This window comes from Artibeus jamaicensis, unplaced genomic scaffold (genome assembly GCF_021234435.1).
Source record: "Artibeus jamaicensis isolate MK-2021 breed Jamaican fruit bat unplaced genomic scaffold, CSHL_Jam_final contig_603, whole genome shotgun sequence".
NCBI lineage: Eukaryota > Metazoa > Chordata > Mammalia > Chiroptera > Phyllostomidae > Artibeus > Artibeus jamaicensis.
The window spans coordinates 1,069,457-1,082,500 of NW_026521904.1; the positions used below are offsets into that span (position 1 = coordinate 1,069,457).

Here is a 13,044-nt window from a genome sequence, read left to right on the forward strand (position 1 = left end):
ATCACAGGTGCCACAGAGCCTGAAATTTTAGTACCAGGAATCAATTCTTTTGCATTCTCCTTCTTATGGTCACTTAGAATATAAGTGCAACCAGGAGTAACATGAACTGTATCTACAGTAAGGTACTAGCAACTAATTAATCCATGTTTCTTCTAATAGTAAGAGAAGCAGCAGGAGGCAACAAGAGAAGATGGAAATATTTTCCTCTTTCTCCCCCTTTAAGGGATGGCTTTGACCAACTGAATTGACCACAGCCTCCTTAAAGAGTCCTGGGTTCTAGACCTGCCTCTACCCCCACGGGGTCCCACAGGAATGCAGCTTTAGTTTCCCCGTATGTATAACGTGAGTGTTAAAAGACACAAATGCTTACCAGAAGAGCCAGGTAAGTTACCTAAGTGTATAAACCAGCAGATTGAAAGATTACAGGAAGCGGTTTAATAATAGTCCTAAAAACACTTCAAATGTTGGCAACCTTACATGGTCTCTTGTGGCCCCTTCAACCGAAGCAGGCAATGAGATAACCCCTTGCTGCTCTTTCCCACCCTCTTGCTTGGTGGGAGGAGAAACAGAAGGAAACTAGGGGTCCCACCGAGTCACGAACTCTGAACCTGGTGCTTCCTGAAAGACACGCGACGATGACATTATCTCATGCAGGGAAAGGTTCATACAAAACATCTTTGTGTCTGTAACACATTGTGGCTCCTCATATGCTATTATCTAATGCCTTAATTTCCTCGTTTGTGAAAGTAATAATGGAAATGTTAAAGGACTTCAAATTCCAAGGGATGTGTCATGGAACTATTCTTAGTCGCAGTTGCATCTTCTAGCACCCCACCTCGAGTCTGCCAAATAAAGGCGATAACTGACAGAACAGCAAGAGAAGCATTTTAGATTATCTCCCATGAAATATCAATTCTTTTTTTAAAATATATTTTATTGATTATGCCATTACAGTTGTTCTATTCCCCCCTTCATTCCCCTCCACCCAGACACATGGAAATATCAGTTCTTTACATCGGTTTATAAGAACAGTTATGAACCTGTCCTGGGGTTGACCATCGTTACCACAGAGCCATGGGAGGGAATACAGCATCAATCAGGCAATGACAGACAATGGGAGGACCCCTGAGGACACCGATCCCCAATTCCGATGTAGGGAAATGGGCCACAGGGTGAGTGGGGATCTTGGTTCTTGGAATCCCGTGGACCGCATGTGCAGCTAGGGCATCCTGAAGATCCGAGGGAGGAGTCACTTTCATGAGATGGACTGCAACATACAGAGCCCACCCTTGGCTCCTGTGTCTTCAAGAGGAAAAGGGACAGGTAACAAATACAGGAAGTGGGCAGAGTGGGTAGGACAGCAGGCAGTTCTGTGCTCTACCACACAGGAAGTGGACAGGAAAAGGACAGGTAACAATACAGGAAGTGGGCAGAGTGGGTAGGTCATCAGGCAGTTCTGCGCTCTACCACACAGCTCTGAATTTGTCAAGGTAGGAAGACCAGTTCATTTAACATTTTCCTGGAGGTGGCTATTTCCCATTAGATATCTTGAAATATCTAATACAAGATATTTCCCATCTTGCATTAGAAACAATCAGGCATTAGTTACAAATGGTGATCAGAAGCTCTGGGGGAAAAGGAACCCACGCACAGTCAGGTTCAACTTCAGAGTACGATTTCTTTGATTTCTTTCAGGGTCAAGGTTAGGTGCTTGCCTCCTGGGAAGCAGAGGAGTCTTGTCATGCAAAAGTGGCAGTTAGGGCACTTTCTTTAACAGTCCAAGGAAAAATGGCTCTCTGATTTGACCAATAGTTTAGAGTCAAGAAATGTGAAGGACAGCATGGTAGTAAAATTAACCACAGGCTTCCCAAAGTACTGATAGTTCTGATGAAAAGGCATATCCAGAGTAACACTTCAGACATGTAAAAAGACAGAGAGAGTAGGAAAAAGCCCACGTGTACTATGGCCCAGCCTAAGAAATAGACCGTTACCTGTACCATGAATATACCTCTACCAGTTACATGTCGGTTCTTTCCCCCATTGCTCCTCTGACTTAACTATCATTGCATTGTTGGTGTTGGTGCATGTTTTCTGGTTATACTTTAATCACATACGTGCACATCTTTGAGCAGCACATAGAATTGTTTGCATGTTTTAAAACTTTTCCAGTTACATGTTAATGAATAATTTTAAGGGCGGGCAGATTATGGAAACAATAGTTGTCCTGCATGTCAATTCAAATTTTAAAATGAAACATGCTCATGCCAGTGGTTTATAATATATTCTCTCTGTTGTTAAATATAAAATCTGATATTAAATCCCACTCAATTTGCCACCGAAACAGAAAGGCACTTAGGGCTATACTTGTCAGCAGTCAATAGAGGAACGAGACTCAGAGGATATGTCAACATTAAAAGACGGCACAGACTATCATTTGAAAACTGATTCTATCACCCACAGAAAGTATGAAACTTAAATGAAATTTTTTTGTGTCTCATAATATTTCTGGGTAGCAGATGCTTTCTCAAAAACAGATTTTTTCTCTTAAAAATATCAAATATAATTAACACCTTCAACATAAAATGAAATCTTTGCTTCCAGATGCATTTCAAGGTGTTGAAATGAATCTTTGCAGCACTCCACGGCTGAGAGCCCCACTGGCTGGCTGAGCCTGCTGCCATCTTCACGGGAGCAACCGAAGAGCTGGAGCGAGGGCAGGGCGCTTACACTTGACTGTGTCTGAAGGGAGCTGATCGAAACAGCAGCGTCTTAAGAAAGGTCTCCGGGCCTCTTCCCGATCAACATGGCATATAATGAGCAGGTTAAGAACTAGGTGCCCTGCCGCTTTATTATAGAAACACCTAGCTAGAGCATTACCTCGATTAAGTAAATTCAGGGCAAGCATCATGGACATTGTGTCTTGACAAATATGGAGATATTTATCAAGTATGGAGATATTTATCAAGTATAAAGATTAAAAAATTCTTGTTTTTTAAAACTATTGATGCTTTATTTTTTAAAAATTTTATTTATTTTATTTTTAGACAGAGAGGAAGGGAGGGAGGGACATCAATATGTGTTTGCCTCCTGTGTGTCCCCTACTGGGGACCTGACCTGAAACCCAGGCGTGTGCCCTGACTGGGAATAGAACCAGCGACCCTTAGGTTCGCAGGACAGCGCTCAATCCACTGAGCCACACCAGCCAGGGCAAAAAGTTCTTGTTTTTAATGTACTTGTTGAAAACATTGGTCTTGTTTTAAGCATTCAATTCTATTAATTTTAGTCTTTGAGATGAAATTGTTAAATGTTAACATTTTAACAATAAACTATTAATAGAGGGCTGAGATCTAAAATTAACTATTTAATTTTAGATCTCAGCCTTCTACTGAGAGTAAGGGAAACAAAAATTAAAGAGTCAATTTGTATTCTTAATTATTCTCTGACTTTAGCAAAATATGGATTAGCGTACTTAGTAACACTTCATTCCACTACATCATGGCCCCACTGAGCATGTGTGGGCACATCCCCCCCAAAGATTTGTCTTTTCCAATGTTAAGAACACATTTACAAACATTTACTCACTCATCTGCCAAATCTGACTGCAGAGTTTTAAGAAGAGATGACTTTAATGTAAATTCTTATTCAGGAAGGAACTTGGGTTGCAGCTAATGACAAAATTCAATTCAAGTTTACAAGTGCAGAAAAACTCCACACACAGGTAACTTTCCATACTATATCTGCCAAAATCAGGGAAATGTTTAAATGTTTGAAAGGTAGCTGCCTCCTCCCATTAATTAGTGAGAAAACATATAGGGATAGTTGATGTGAATACAGTGTCTTGCCATTGTAAGATGTGTGCCCATTATTTTCAGGATAGAAAAACAGTAAACTAAGCACAGTTTCTTGGCTGTGAGAGTATAATGTTATTTTGAGGTGTTATTGATGACATGGCACTTGCGTGAGTGAAGCGAACTTGCTGGTGCAACTCATCTCCTTGGATGATGACGAACACTGCCCTGAGGTGTCTAAGAATCTCTGGTGCACATTTCTATCTTTATTTTGCACTCAAAAGGAGCACACCCGACGGCTGATGAGTCCCACAGTCTTGGATCAAAGGAACTTGGAAACAACCCCTGAACCGTTCCGTTTGCAGGTGAGGAGGTCATTTGTTCCGTGACTTCCGCACACAGTAGCACTCAAACCCCCCCGTGCTGTGATATCCCATCCTACACTTCTCGCACTCGTTAGGGAGAGGGCTCTCTGTGCAAAAAGGACCTCGTTGTTTCTTCTGCTTCTTACTCTTTCGGCTTTTAAATCCCTGGCCTCGTGGACCCTGAACTCCTGCTTCCTTTGATCTGAAAGTGCCTCTGTAGCCAGGCCTCCATGCGGCTCCCTGACCTTCATTTATTTGTGCTTACCATGGTGTCGGCTGCCAGCGGGCCCCACTGAGCACCTACACCGTGACCTCCTCTAGGCAGGGCGCCCGCCAGAAGACTCGGGGCCCCGGTCTGCCCTCCTCTCCCTGGCTGGTCCTCATGCTGCCGCCGTGTAGAAGGAACTCATTTCAAAAGCTAGGAAAGTTACAAATTTACCTGCCAGTAAACAGAAGATGGTTTATCAACAGACTTTACCTTAATGACTACAAATGTTTACCTCCTGCTTTCCAGAATGCAAAGAAAATCTTGGAAATGTCATAATATCTTACAAACATTTGCAAAACAGATCCTTGTTCATCCGGAAAGGAAACAATTGTATTCGTTGTCTCTTGACACAAGGAAAGTGTTTAGTGAGAAACATACAGATAGATGTACACACTTACATGTAAATGAGGTATTTTAATTAAAAATGGCAGAGGGCACTTTATTAAAAATTTATTTTACAATCTAACCATTCAAAACCTCTTTACATCCACAAATACAGCAGCTTGACTATTAGAATGTAAGTGATTTGTCTCAAAAAATGTTGTATTTGTAGCTGAATCCAAATATTTTCAAGAAATATTTATATCAAAAATACTGGTTTTTGTTAGAAGTATTTTTATTTCTCTATTTTTACCCATGAAAAAAACTAAAACAAGGATCTCAGTGTTCATTTTATGGATAAGGTGGCCCCACTCATGGTATTTCCCATGTTTGTTCAAATTACAGCTGTTTATCTTACAACTTTCTTGAAGATAAATTAAATGCAAATGTAACTCTGTGAATCATGGGAATACCTGCCAGACCCCTTATTAATACCTTCACTTACAAATGCCCGTGCCAGAGAGTCATTAATTTGCTAAAAGGAAAGTGCTAAAGCAGCCCTTCGCCACAAACAGCTCTGAGATGGCTGCCCAGTTAGTCCCACGGCGTTCCTCCGACCCTCCTGTCAGACTCTGTGGCCCTCTGAGGGCACAAGAAGGCTCCGGTGATAACCTGGCAGCCCAGGTAGAAACGCAGCCAAGTGTGAGTGTTTGAAGCTGCAGTTTGGCTGCCATCATGTCGGCAAAGAGAAAGAATTCAGGCACCATGTCATCCAGTACAAAGGATAAAAACGGATTCCACCGGAAATTCAATGTGGCACCACATATGGGATACATGAGTGCGGTTATACAACAGGCCACATATTTTTTTTGAACAGTCTCCTCCATGTGATGCCGAGGACATGTGTAACCATCATAACGTCTCTAGGAATCTGTATTTAATTTGAGTTGGGGTGGTGGCAGGGATTGGAGATCTGAAGCCGCCACAGGTTTGTGGCAGATGGCTCTGTGTCAGCTATGACAAGCAGCCAGGCTCAGCTTCCTCTGCAGATTTTCTGTTCTCTCTGATCAGGTAAATATGGGCACACTCTGGAAAGTTCTACAGATTCTGCCTTAGGCTGCAAGTTTGTGACTTAGCCCCATCTGTCACAAATCTTCCCTTGGTTCTGTTGTAAGCAGAGACCTGAATTTACCATGTAGGGCTGCCCAAGAAAAAGGATTCATGTCACCCTGTAAGGAAGGGAGAGAAGAGAAAGCAATGAAGAAGCATTAACGACTGAAAGGCTCAAGTGTGCTGACAATTCATACTGCAAATCTGCATAACTGACATCACTTCGATTTCAAAAAGCCACCAAGTAAATGGTTCTCGAGTTTTATCACCCTGGGAAATCCCAGTTTCTCATTGGTTTCACGTATAACTATTTTCAACCACAGGGGAAAGCTCCAGTTTTTTGTTTGTTGTTTGTTTTTTCTTTTGTTTTTTGCAAATGGGTACTCTCTGCTGCACATCTATTTCCTCGTTTATGTTATGGATAACAGCTATTAGGAGTTGATCATCCAACTTTTAACTTTTATAAACACAAAATAGACATGTTTTTGCTAATGTGAATTTTACTTTAGGTGGTGAAGGGACGAGAGAAATGCCATTAGAATTACATGCAAGTTACAAAGCTCTTCAAGTTTACTAACGGGTTTATTCTCATTATTTCATTACAGCTATACCTCAGGGGGGAAATGCTATTAAGAATTAAGAAAAAAAAAGTCTTCCAAGTTTACAGATGAATCATAGAGAGGTTAAGAAGTTCACCTGGAGCTAATCTGCAAGTGAGCAGCAGAGAAGGACAAAAAGTCCAAGTCCCTAACTGATCTGAATCGCCCAAAGTATATCTCTTGTGCTACAGAATTTGCAGTTTTGTTTTACTTAGGCAAATCAAAGGAAAACCAATACAAATAAAATCAAAGAAGGACGTGAAGTATGAGAGAAGGAAGAGGATGGAGGAGGAGGGAGGGAGGGAGACTGAGAATTTGCCTTAAATTGTGCTGGTACTGTTGAGAGAGTTTAGAAGTCCTAAAAATGTCACAAGCTTTTAAGTTTTCATTTTTAAGAAAAATGTAATGACTTTGGAGGGCTGTTAATATTAATGAGCAAGGCTTTGTTCACATGTAGAGTATAAGCTCACACTAAGAGGGGACTATAAAGTGCCCAGTCTCTTGAAGGAAACTTAAAATGCCTTGGTTATGGTTCGGGTGGATATGGTTGATACAATTAAGACAGCCACAAATAACTTTTCTGGGCACCGAGTCTGAATGATAAGCTTAATTATTGTTTGGATTCACTTTTAGGCAGAAATTGGAAATTCTCTTTTCCAAATAACAGCAGGTTACAAAAATTTCTAGAATGTTAAAGAACTTGAAGAGGACAAAATAAAAATCAACAGCTGTCATCCGAAAAATCTTAAGAAACTACAGGTCACTTTTGTAAGGCACAAGAAAAAATGACACCTCTTCCCCCACCCCCACCCCTCAAAATACTGCTCAATTTGTAAACAAAAGTAATGAGAGCTAGGACAGGTATAAAAAAGGAACACACTTCAGTCTGGGAAGTACCTACTTATACTGCCCTAGTTGTACTCTTTTGCTATTTTCAATACTGGTAACAAGGGAATATGCAGACATTGTTTTTGGTAAAGCATTTTAAAACATAATGATCAGAAGTTCTCTAAAAATATAGAGTACTGATTTAAAATCACTGTTGGGGATTGCTGAGAATTCAGGAAGTGATTTCTCATAGTAAAAGTAAGGCAAACATATGTACAACTTCATGGCAGTAAACTTGCTTGGTTATAAAATGAAGAACGGTCGTTAGTGTCAGAAGTCCACCCTTGCCTAACTAGTTTAAAATCACTTCTAGAACCCTGTGCTCAAGTAAGGCTTGGGAGTCATAAAGAGCTCCCGTCTTGTTTACGTGACAAGTACGTGGCTGAAGTGTCTCACCTACTCAGAAAAAAATGAAACGTCCTAAAAGTACCAGAAAGCTGCAGTCAACGACGAAACTAGGATGTAAACTTTTAAAGAAATAGTTTTAGTTTTGTAAAATTTAAAAACTAATGAAGAAACATTTAATTTCTGCATGCACTGGATTTCTCTTAAGGAAAATGTGAGACCCAGAGAGGGCGTGGGGAGAGAACACTGCATGAACATGAGGAATTTCAACATTTCAAGTCTGAAACCATTTCAGGTGAGAAGTTTTGGGCAGAGTGTTTGTAGTAGAAAGAGTCACTTTAAGAAAAAAAAAAAGTATCAGATTCTGTTTCTGCTTTTCAGTTACTAGCATTCTGTTTCAAATCCTGCTTCAAGTTATAGCCCCCAAACTCTCACTCATATTGAAATTATAATGTCTCATGTGAGAAGAAAGCCAAGTGTTAGTCGCCTTATTCTAGTCATTACATTTCTAAGTGTGAATCCGTAAGAAAAATCCTATCCTAAAGTGAACTCTATAGGATAAGCCGTTGAGATGATTTTAACATGTAAACTTTTAACCAAAAAAAAAAAGAGTAAGGTGTAAAAATGTAAAAGGAGCAAATAAAAAAATTCAGTGACATTCTATCCTTTCAGATCTTAGAAGCATATGTTTTATAAAAGCAAAGCAGCACTGTCCTGCGGAACGAATCTAATGAAAAAACCCCAACATTCTCCTCACAGTCCACACGAAAGGCTCTTCCACTGCATAAGAAAAATAGGTCAAAAGACACCTCGGGGGAAATAATTCTCTGATATTTAGTGAAGGCAAATGTTACCTGAAAAATGTGTATATTCACAAAACAGAAGTGAAAAAAATATCATAACTTATTATGTCTTCATTATAAAGTTTTCAAAGGCATTCTTTCTGTCTTTTGGCTCTAAACCCTGTTACAACAACCAAACTAAATCTGTGGGACTTTCTGTCCTTTTTCCAGTTTTGCTTAACAACTGCATCCTCAAGCTCTTAATTACTTATAATCCTTGGACCAATTTATTAATTTTTGAGAGTAATTTTTAGATAAATATCAAGTTCTGTGAATGAGAACATATATGAAAATGCATAATGATTTATAAGAAAAAACCCATGGTAGAAAAAAACCCAAAATTAAACTATACATATAAATTCTTGTAAATGCTTATGCATGAACTAGTGATTTATAAATTTTGAGATGGAGCATTTTAGTATGTACAGACTAAACACATATGTAAAAAGTAGTAACGTGGAGTAACATTTAAGGTATATGTTCTCTCTTAAACTGTCTGAGGAACAACTTGCTACGTTAACAGCATACCACTAAGCTGACATTCTTTCAGAGTTTTTCCAGAAGTTGTTTGAAAGTTAAATAATTACAGCTATGTTATGGCAGTAGCTGTACTAAATATTTCATCTGGAGATCTGTTTCCTTTTGTAACTAAAACCAACTTGTTGCAATAACTTTTGCAATGGTTAAAAATCTGCAGATGCAAAATAAGAGGGTTAATAAGGCCTAACTTGAAGCAAAGTTAAAAACTGATAGATTCTGGTGGTGGATACAGAATTATCAGCACTTCACCATTCTCATCACAGAAAAAAAATATTTCTTTTTTTCTATCTATATGAGGTGATGGATGATAAAAACTGACAGTGGTAATCACTTCACAGTATATAAGTCATCATGCTATATACCTGAAACAATGCTGTATATCAATTATATCTCAATAAATGTAAAAAAAATCACCAGAAGAGGAAAAAAAATCAATAATCTGATGGTGAACTCACTGTAAATAGCTTGGTGTCATATATAGAAAGTGAATCCATTTGTATTAATACTTATTATTCTATTTTTTCAATTTTTATAATCTGCACATTTTGATAGTCTGTCACATGGGAAACAGCTTTATTCATATTTCATACAAAGAAGACCACCACTGAACTTGAAAAATTAGGAGATCTGGACGTAAACCTGGGAAGACGGTTTTCCCTGTGAAGCCTCCCACGTACACGATCCAACTGCATCGACTCAAGGAACGACAGTGGAGCTGGAACTGTTCAGTCAGCATTTTAAACTATTATGAGCTACCTTCTGAACCATTGCCAAGTTAATAGACAATGAAAGATAATGAGCTTGAAATTGGGTGTTAAATTGCATTTTTGGTTCTCTCCCTTCTTCCTGAAGTTTAACTGTTTCCTGCAGAAACCAAGTCCTGTTTTGATGTATCACTATTTATATGTGTGTTTTAGGCCACAAAAGGGAGAGGAGAGATACAAGGAGGCAGACTGCAGTTTATGGAGGGAGGTTACATATTAACATAGGACATTAAAATATGCTGGATTATAAAACTGCTAGATTATCAACTGTACTGAATGTATGGAAAACGAAGATGCTGCATTCAAAGAGTATTAAAAAAAAGTATATTACTCATGGCCTAGAGCCACCTTCAAAACTCATAAAGCAGATTTATCCCAGTTCAATTACTTAGACATTTAGTAAGGCCTCTTTGTGTTGTTATTTCAACAGTGTAAAATTCTCGATTCAAACAAGGGGAAAAAGATAATGAATAAAGGCACCGAATGATGATGCTATTTAAATTATGTCCCTTTTGCCTTTGCCATTCAGGGAGGAGACTGACAGTCTCAACCAAAACAGACTGAGGAGTTCCCGTGTCATTTTATTAATCTAGGCAAGGGAAACATTGGATTCTTGAAAATCACCTTTAAGATAGCAAGAAAATGAATACTAAACTTCACTAATGTCATTCACCTGAATTTTTGAGGATTGAAGATTTCACTATGATGGGAAGAAAGGCTTATATCCTCATTAGTCTAATTGTAGAATCTTTCCTTTAGTTCCTTTTAAACTAATGAGTTACATTAATCCAGATTCATTTTTATAAGCCTCTCGGGGCTAAATGTAAAGGACAGTCATCTTAGAAAACAATAAATTAAAAAAAAGCATGTACCGTGCATTAAGTGCACGCATTTCATAAGACCTCGGTTAATACAACTGGCATCCAGTTTAATTAATCCTTGTTAGTGTAACAACTAATATCCCTCCCTAGCATGTTTCCCTTAAACATTAGTATGTTAATTAAATGTTTTTTTTGAGATTTTTTTCTTCGTACTTCAATATGGCATTTATACTGTCTAAATCTCTTCTCAATGACTACCTTATAGAGATGTTTCCTTATAATATCAGGTCTCTTGCAGAAATTCTGGAGCCTCTTTGAAAGCTGTTCAGGTGTAGAATACAGATATTCAGCTGCAGGAAAAACAGATACATTTTTAATGAAACAAAAACCTCAAAGCACACACTCGATATTAGTCACTTTACTAATTAAAAATGCATATTGCTCTGTGCCGCCTCGTGTTTTACATTATTTAAGCATGATTTTATAAGGTTACCTCAGCTCACAAGGATGTTTAATGCTAAATAAGACTGTGTAGTTTTGCTGTTTAGACATCTCCTTTGGGTGATTAAAATACATTATTCTAACGTAACACGATGCATATGTGATATATTTAGTGATGAGATTCTTTTCAAAGAACTGGTACTATTGCCGTATGTACCCCGTACAACACTTGCATATTATTAACTAGTCAATTGTTTAAATAATTTGGTGTGACTTTCAGTCCTCGATTTTTCTCTTTGTATATCACTAAAAAAATCTGTAAGCAATTGCAGCAACACTGACCTACTTATAAAAATCCATCATTATGGGATGTGTATGCTAACAATGAAGAATGCTATTTGAAAACTTGCTTTTTTGTTATCTTAAAAGAACAGATGGTAAATATAAGCTTACTCTAATGTATTAAAACATAAAATTTTCCTTAACACTAACATGTTGACTTGCCAAATAAACAATTGCTCCCGCCTAAGTTTATTTTCAAACTTTCTCATTTAGCATGAATCATGTATTAAATCTCAACAAAGATGAAAGTACATTAAAGCCGCTACCTGGAAATATTTCGGGATAAACCAAGTCTCTGGGACAAAGTGGGTAACAACCACAATACACAGCTTCCAACCTGAAGAGATTTTAGAGAGAAGATGAAGATGTGTTAGGAGGAGGACATTGCTGTCAGAGCCAGAAGCAGTTTTGTTTGTCTGAGTTCACAGTCTGAGCCCAGAGTTAACTGGGACGATGAACGTGGTCGGCAGTGCGAGCCTAAAAGCCAAAGTTGCTCTTTTAAAAGATTTTATTGATCATATATGAATTTCATAGAACAGAACCAACAGCATATGTTTTGTTCACTGAATTAATCAACGCACAGCTCTGCATTTTTTTTGTTTTTAAAATGCTGTTTAACACATTTTATAATCAGCAGATAAACACATGTAACAACATGGTAAAGTATGGACAGCTTTTCTTAATAATGCTGCAAAGCCCCAGAATGTTCGGTTTTCAAAAATGTTTAAATAAAATAGCAAATACTTAACTTTAACACCGTAGCTGTAGAAATGATAGAGGCACTTTTAAAAGCATCAGAAAAAATTTACAATCTGTTGTGTTGGGGCATTTTCATTTTTCAGCTTGTGCTTCCAAATGACTTATTATGTAGGATGTAAAACTATTCCCCCATTTACTGAAAAAATGCTTGTGAAGGTTACCTTAAGGAACATTTTGCTTTCTTGACTAGTAATTCAGCTCTTTTTGCCTTTTATCAGAAAAGACTACTTTTGCTATTAAACGAAGAAACACGAAAGTTTCACTTTGTCAAAGAAACATGAAAGTTTCACTTTGTCAAAGGCCTTCCCCAAGGACCCCCCACAGGAAGTTTTTCCTCACGTCACAGTAGTGAGGGTGATGCAGAGGGCGGGCATTGCATCCTGATGGCTGCGCTAGCCCACACTGCGGCTACAGGTCTGACATAAGAGACCTTAAAGACACCACTGTCATTTCTGCTGGCCAGGAATTACGCGGTGAAATTCAAAACACTTCTTAAATGTTTATTTTATGAGAAACTTTGAGTTGCATCCAAAATGTTGACCAAAAGAAGAATTTTATTTTGAACTGCATATTTTTGTCAACCCAAGAATAATTTGAAGTTATGTCAATGTTTACCTTGTTTACTGACAGTGACAAAGTACATGTAATTTAACCTGTATTTTTTTTTGTAATTTAAGTGTTTTTAGGCAGGTGTTGTGTTCCCTATTTTATTGTTAACTGAAACTAGTTTCAGTGAAAAAAAGTATTTACTCTAGGCTGCAAAGTTTAGAAAAAATACTGAGCTCAAAGTTTTGCTTGAGAACTGAGAGAAGGTACAAAATAACACAGTGGAAAGGTACAGGACCTACTTA

The 13,044-nt window shown here is 38.2% G+C and overlaps 1 protein-coding gene across 6 annotated transcripts in view; it reads right to left on the reverse strand.

The window, feature by feature from the left end:
• Window positions 1-949: 949 nt before the first annotated feature.
• GTDC1 (glycosyltransferase like domain containing 1) overlaps window positions 950-13,044 on the reverse strand; it is a 379,255-nt gene continuing 367,160 nt past the window's right edge. For all 6 annotated transcript variants that reach the window (XM_037155165.2, XM_053670687.1, XM_053670689.1 and 3 more), the window contains 3 exons: window positions 11,701-11,771; window positions 10,910-11,001; window positions 950-5,971 (listed from right to left, as the gene is read on the reverse strand). In XM_037155165.2, coding sequence (XP_037011060.2) covers window positions 5,888-5,971; window positions 10,910-11,001; window positions 11,701-11,771 — 247 coding nt within the window. In that variant the 3' untranslated portion in view covers window positions 950-5,887. The remainder of the gene's footprint in view (window positions 5,972-10,909; window positions 11,002-11,700; window positions 11,772-13,044) is intronic.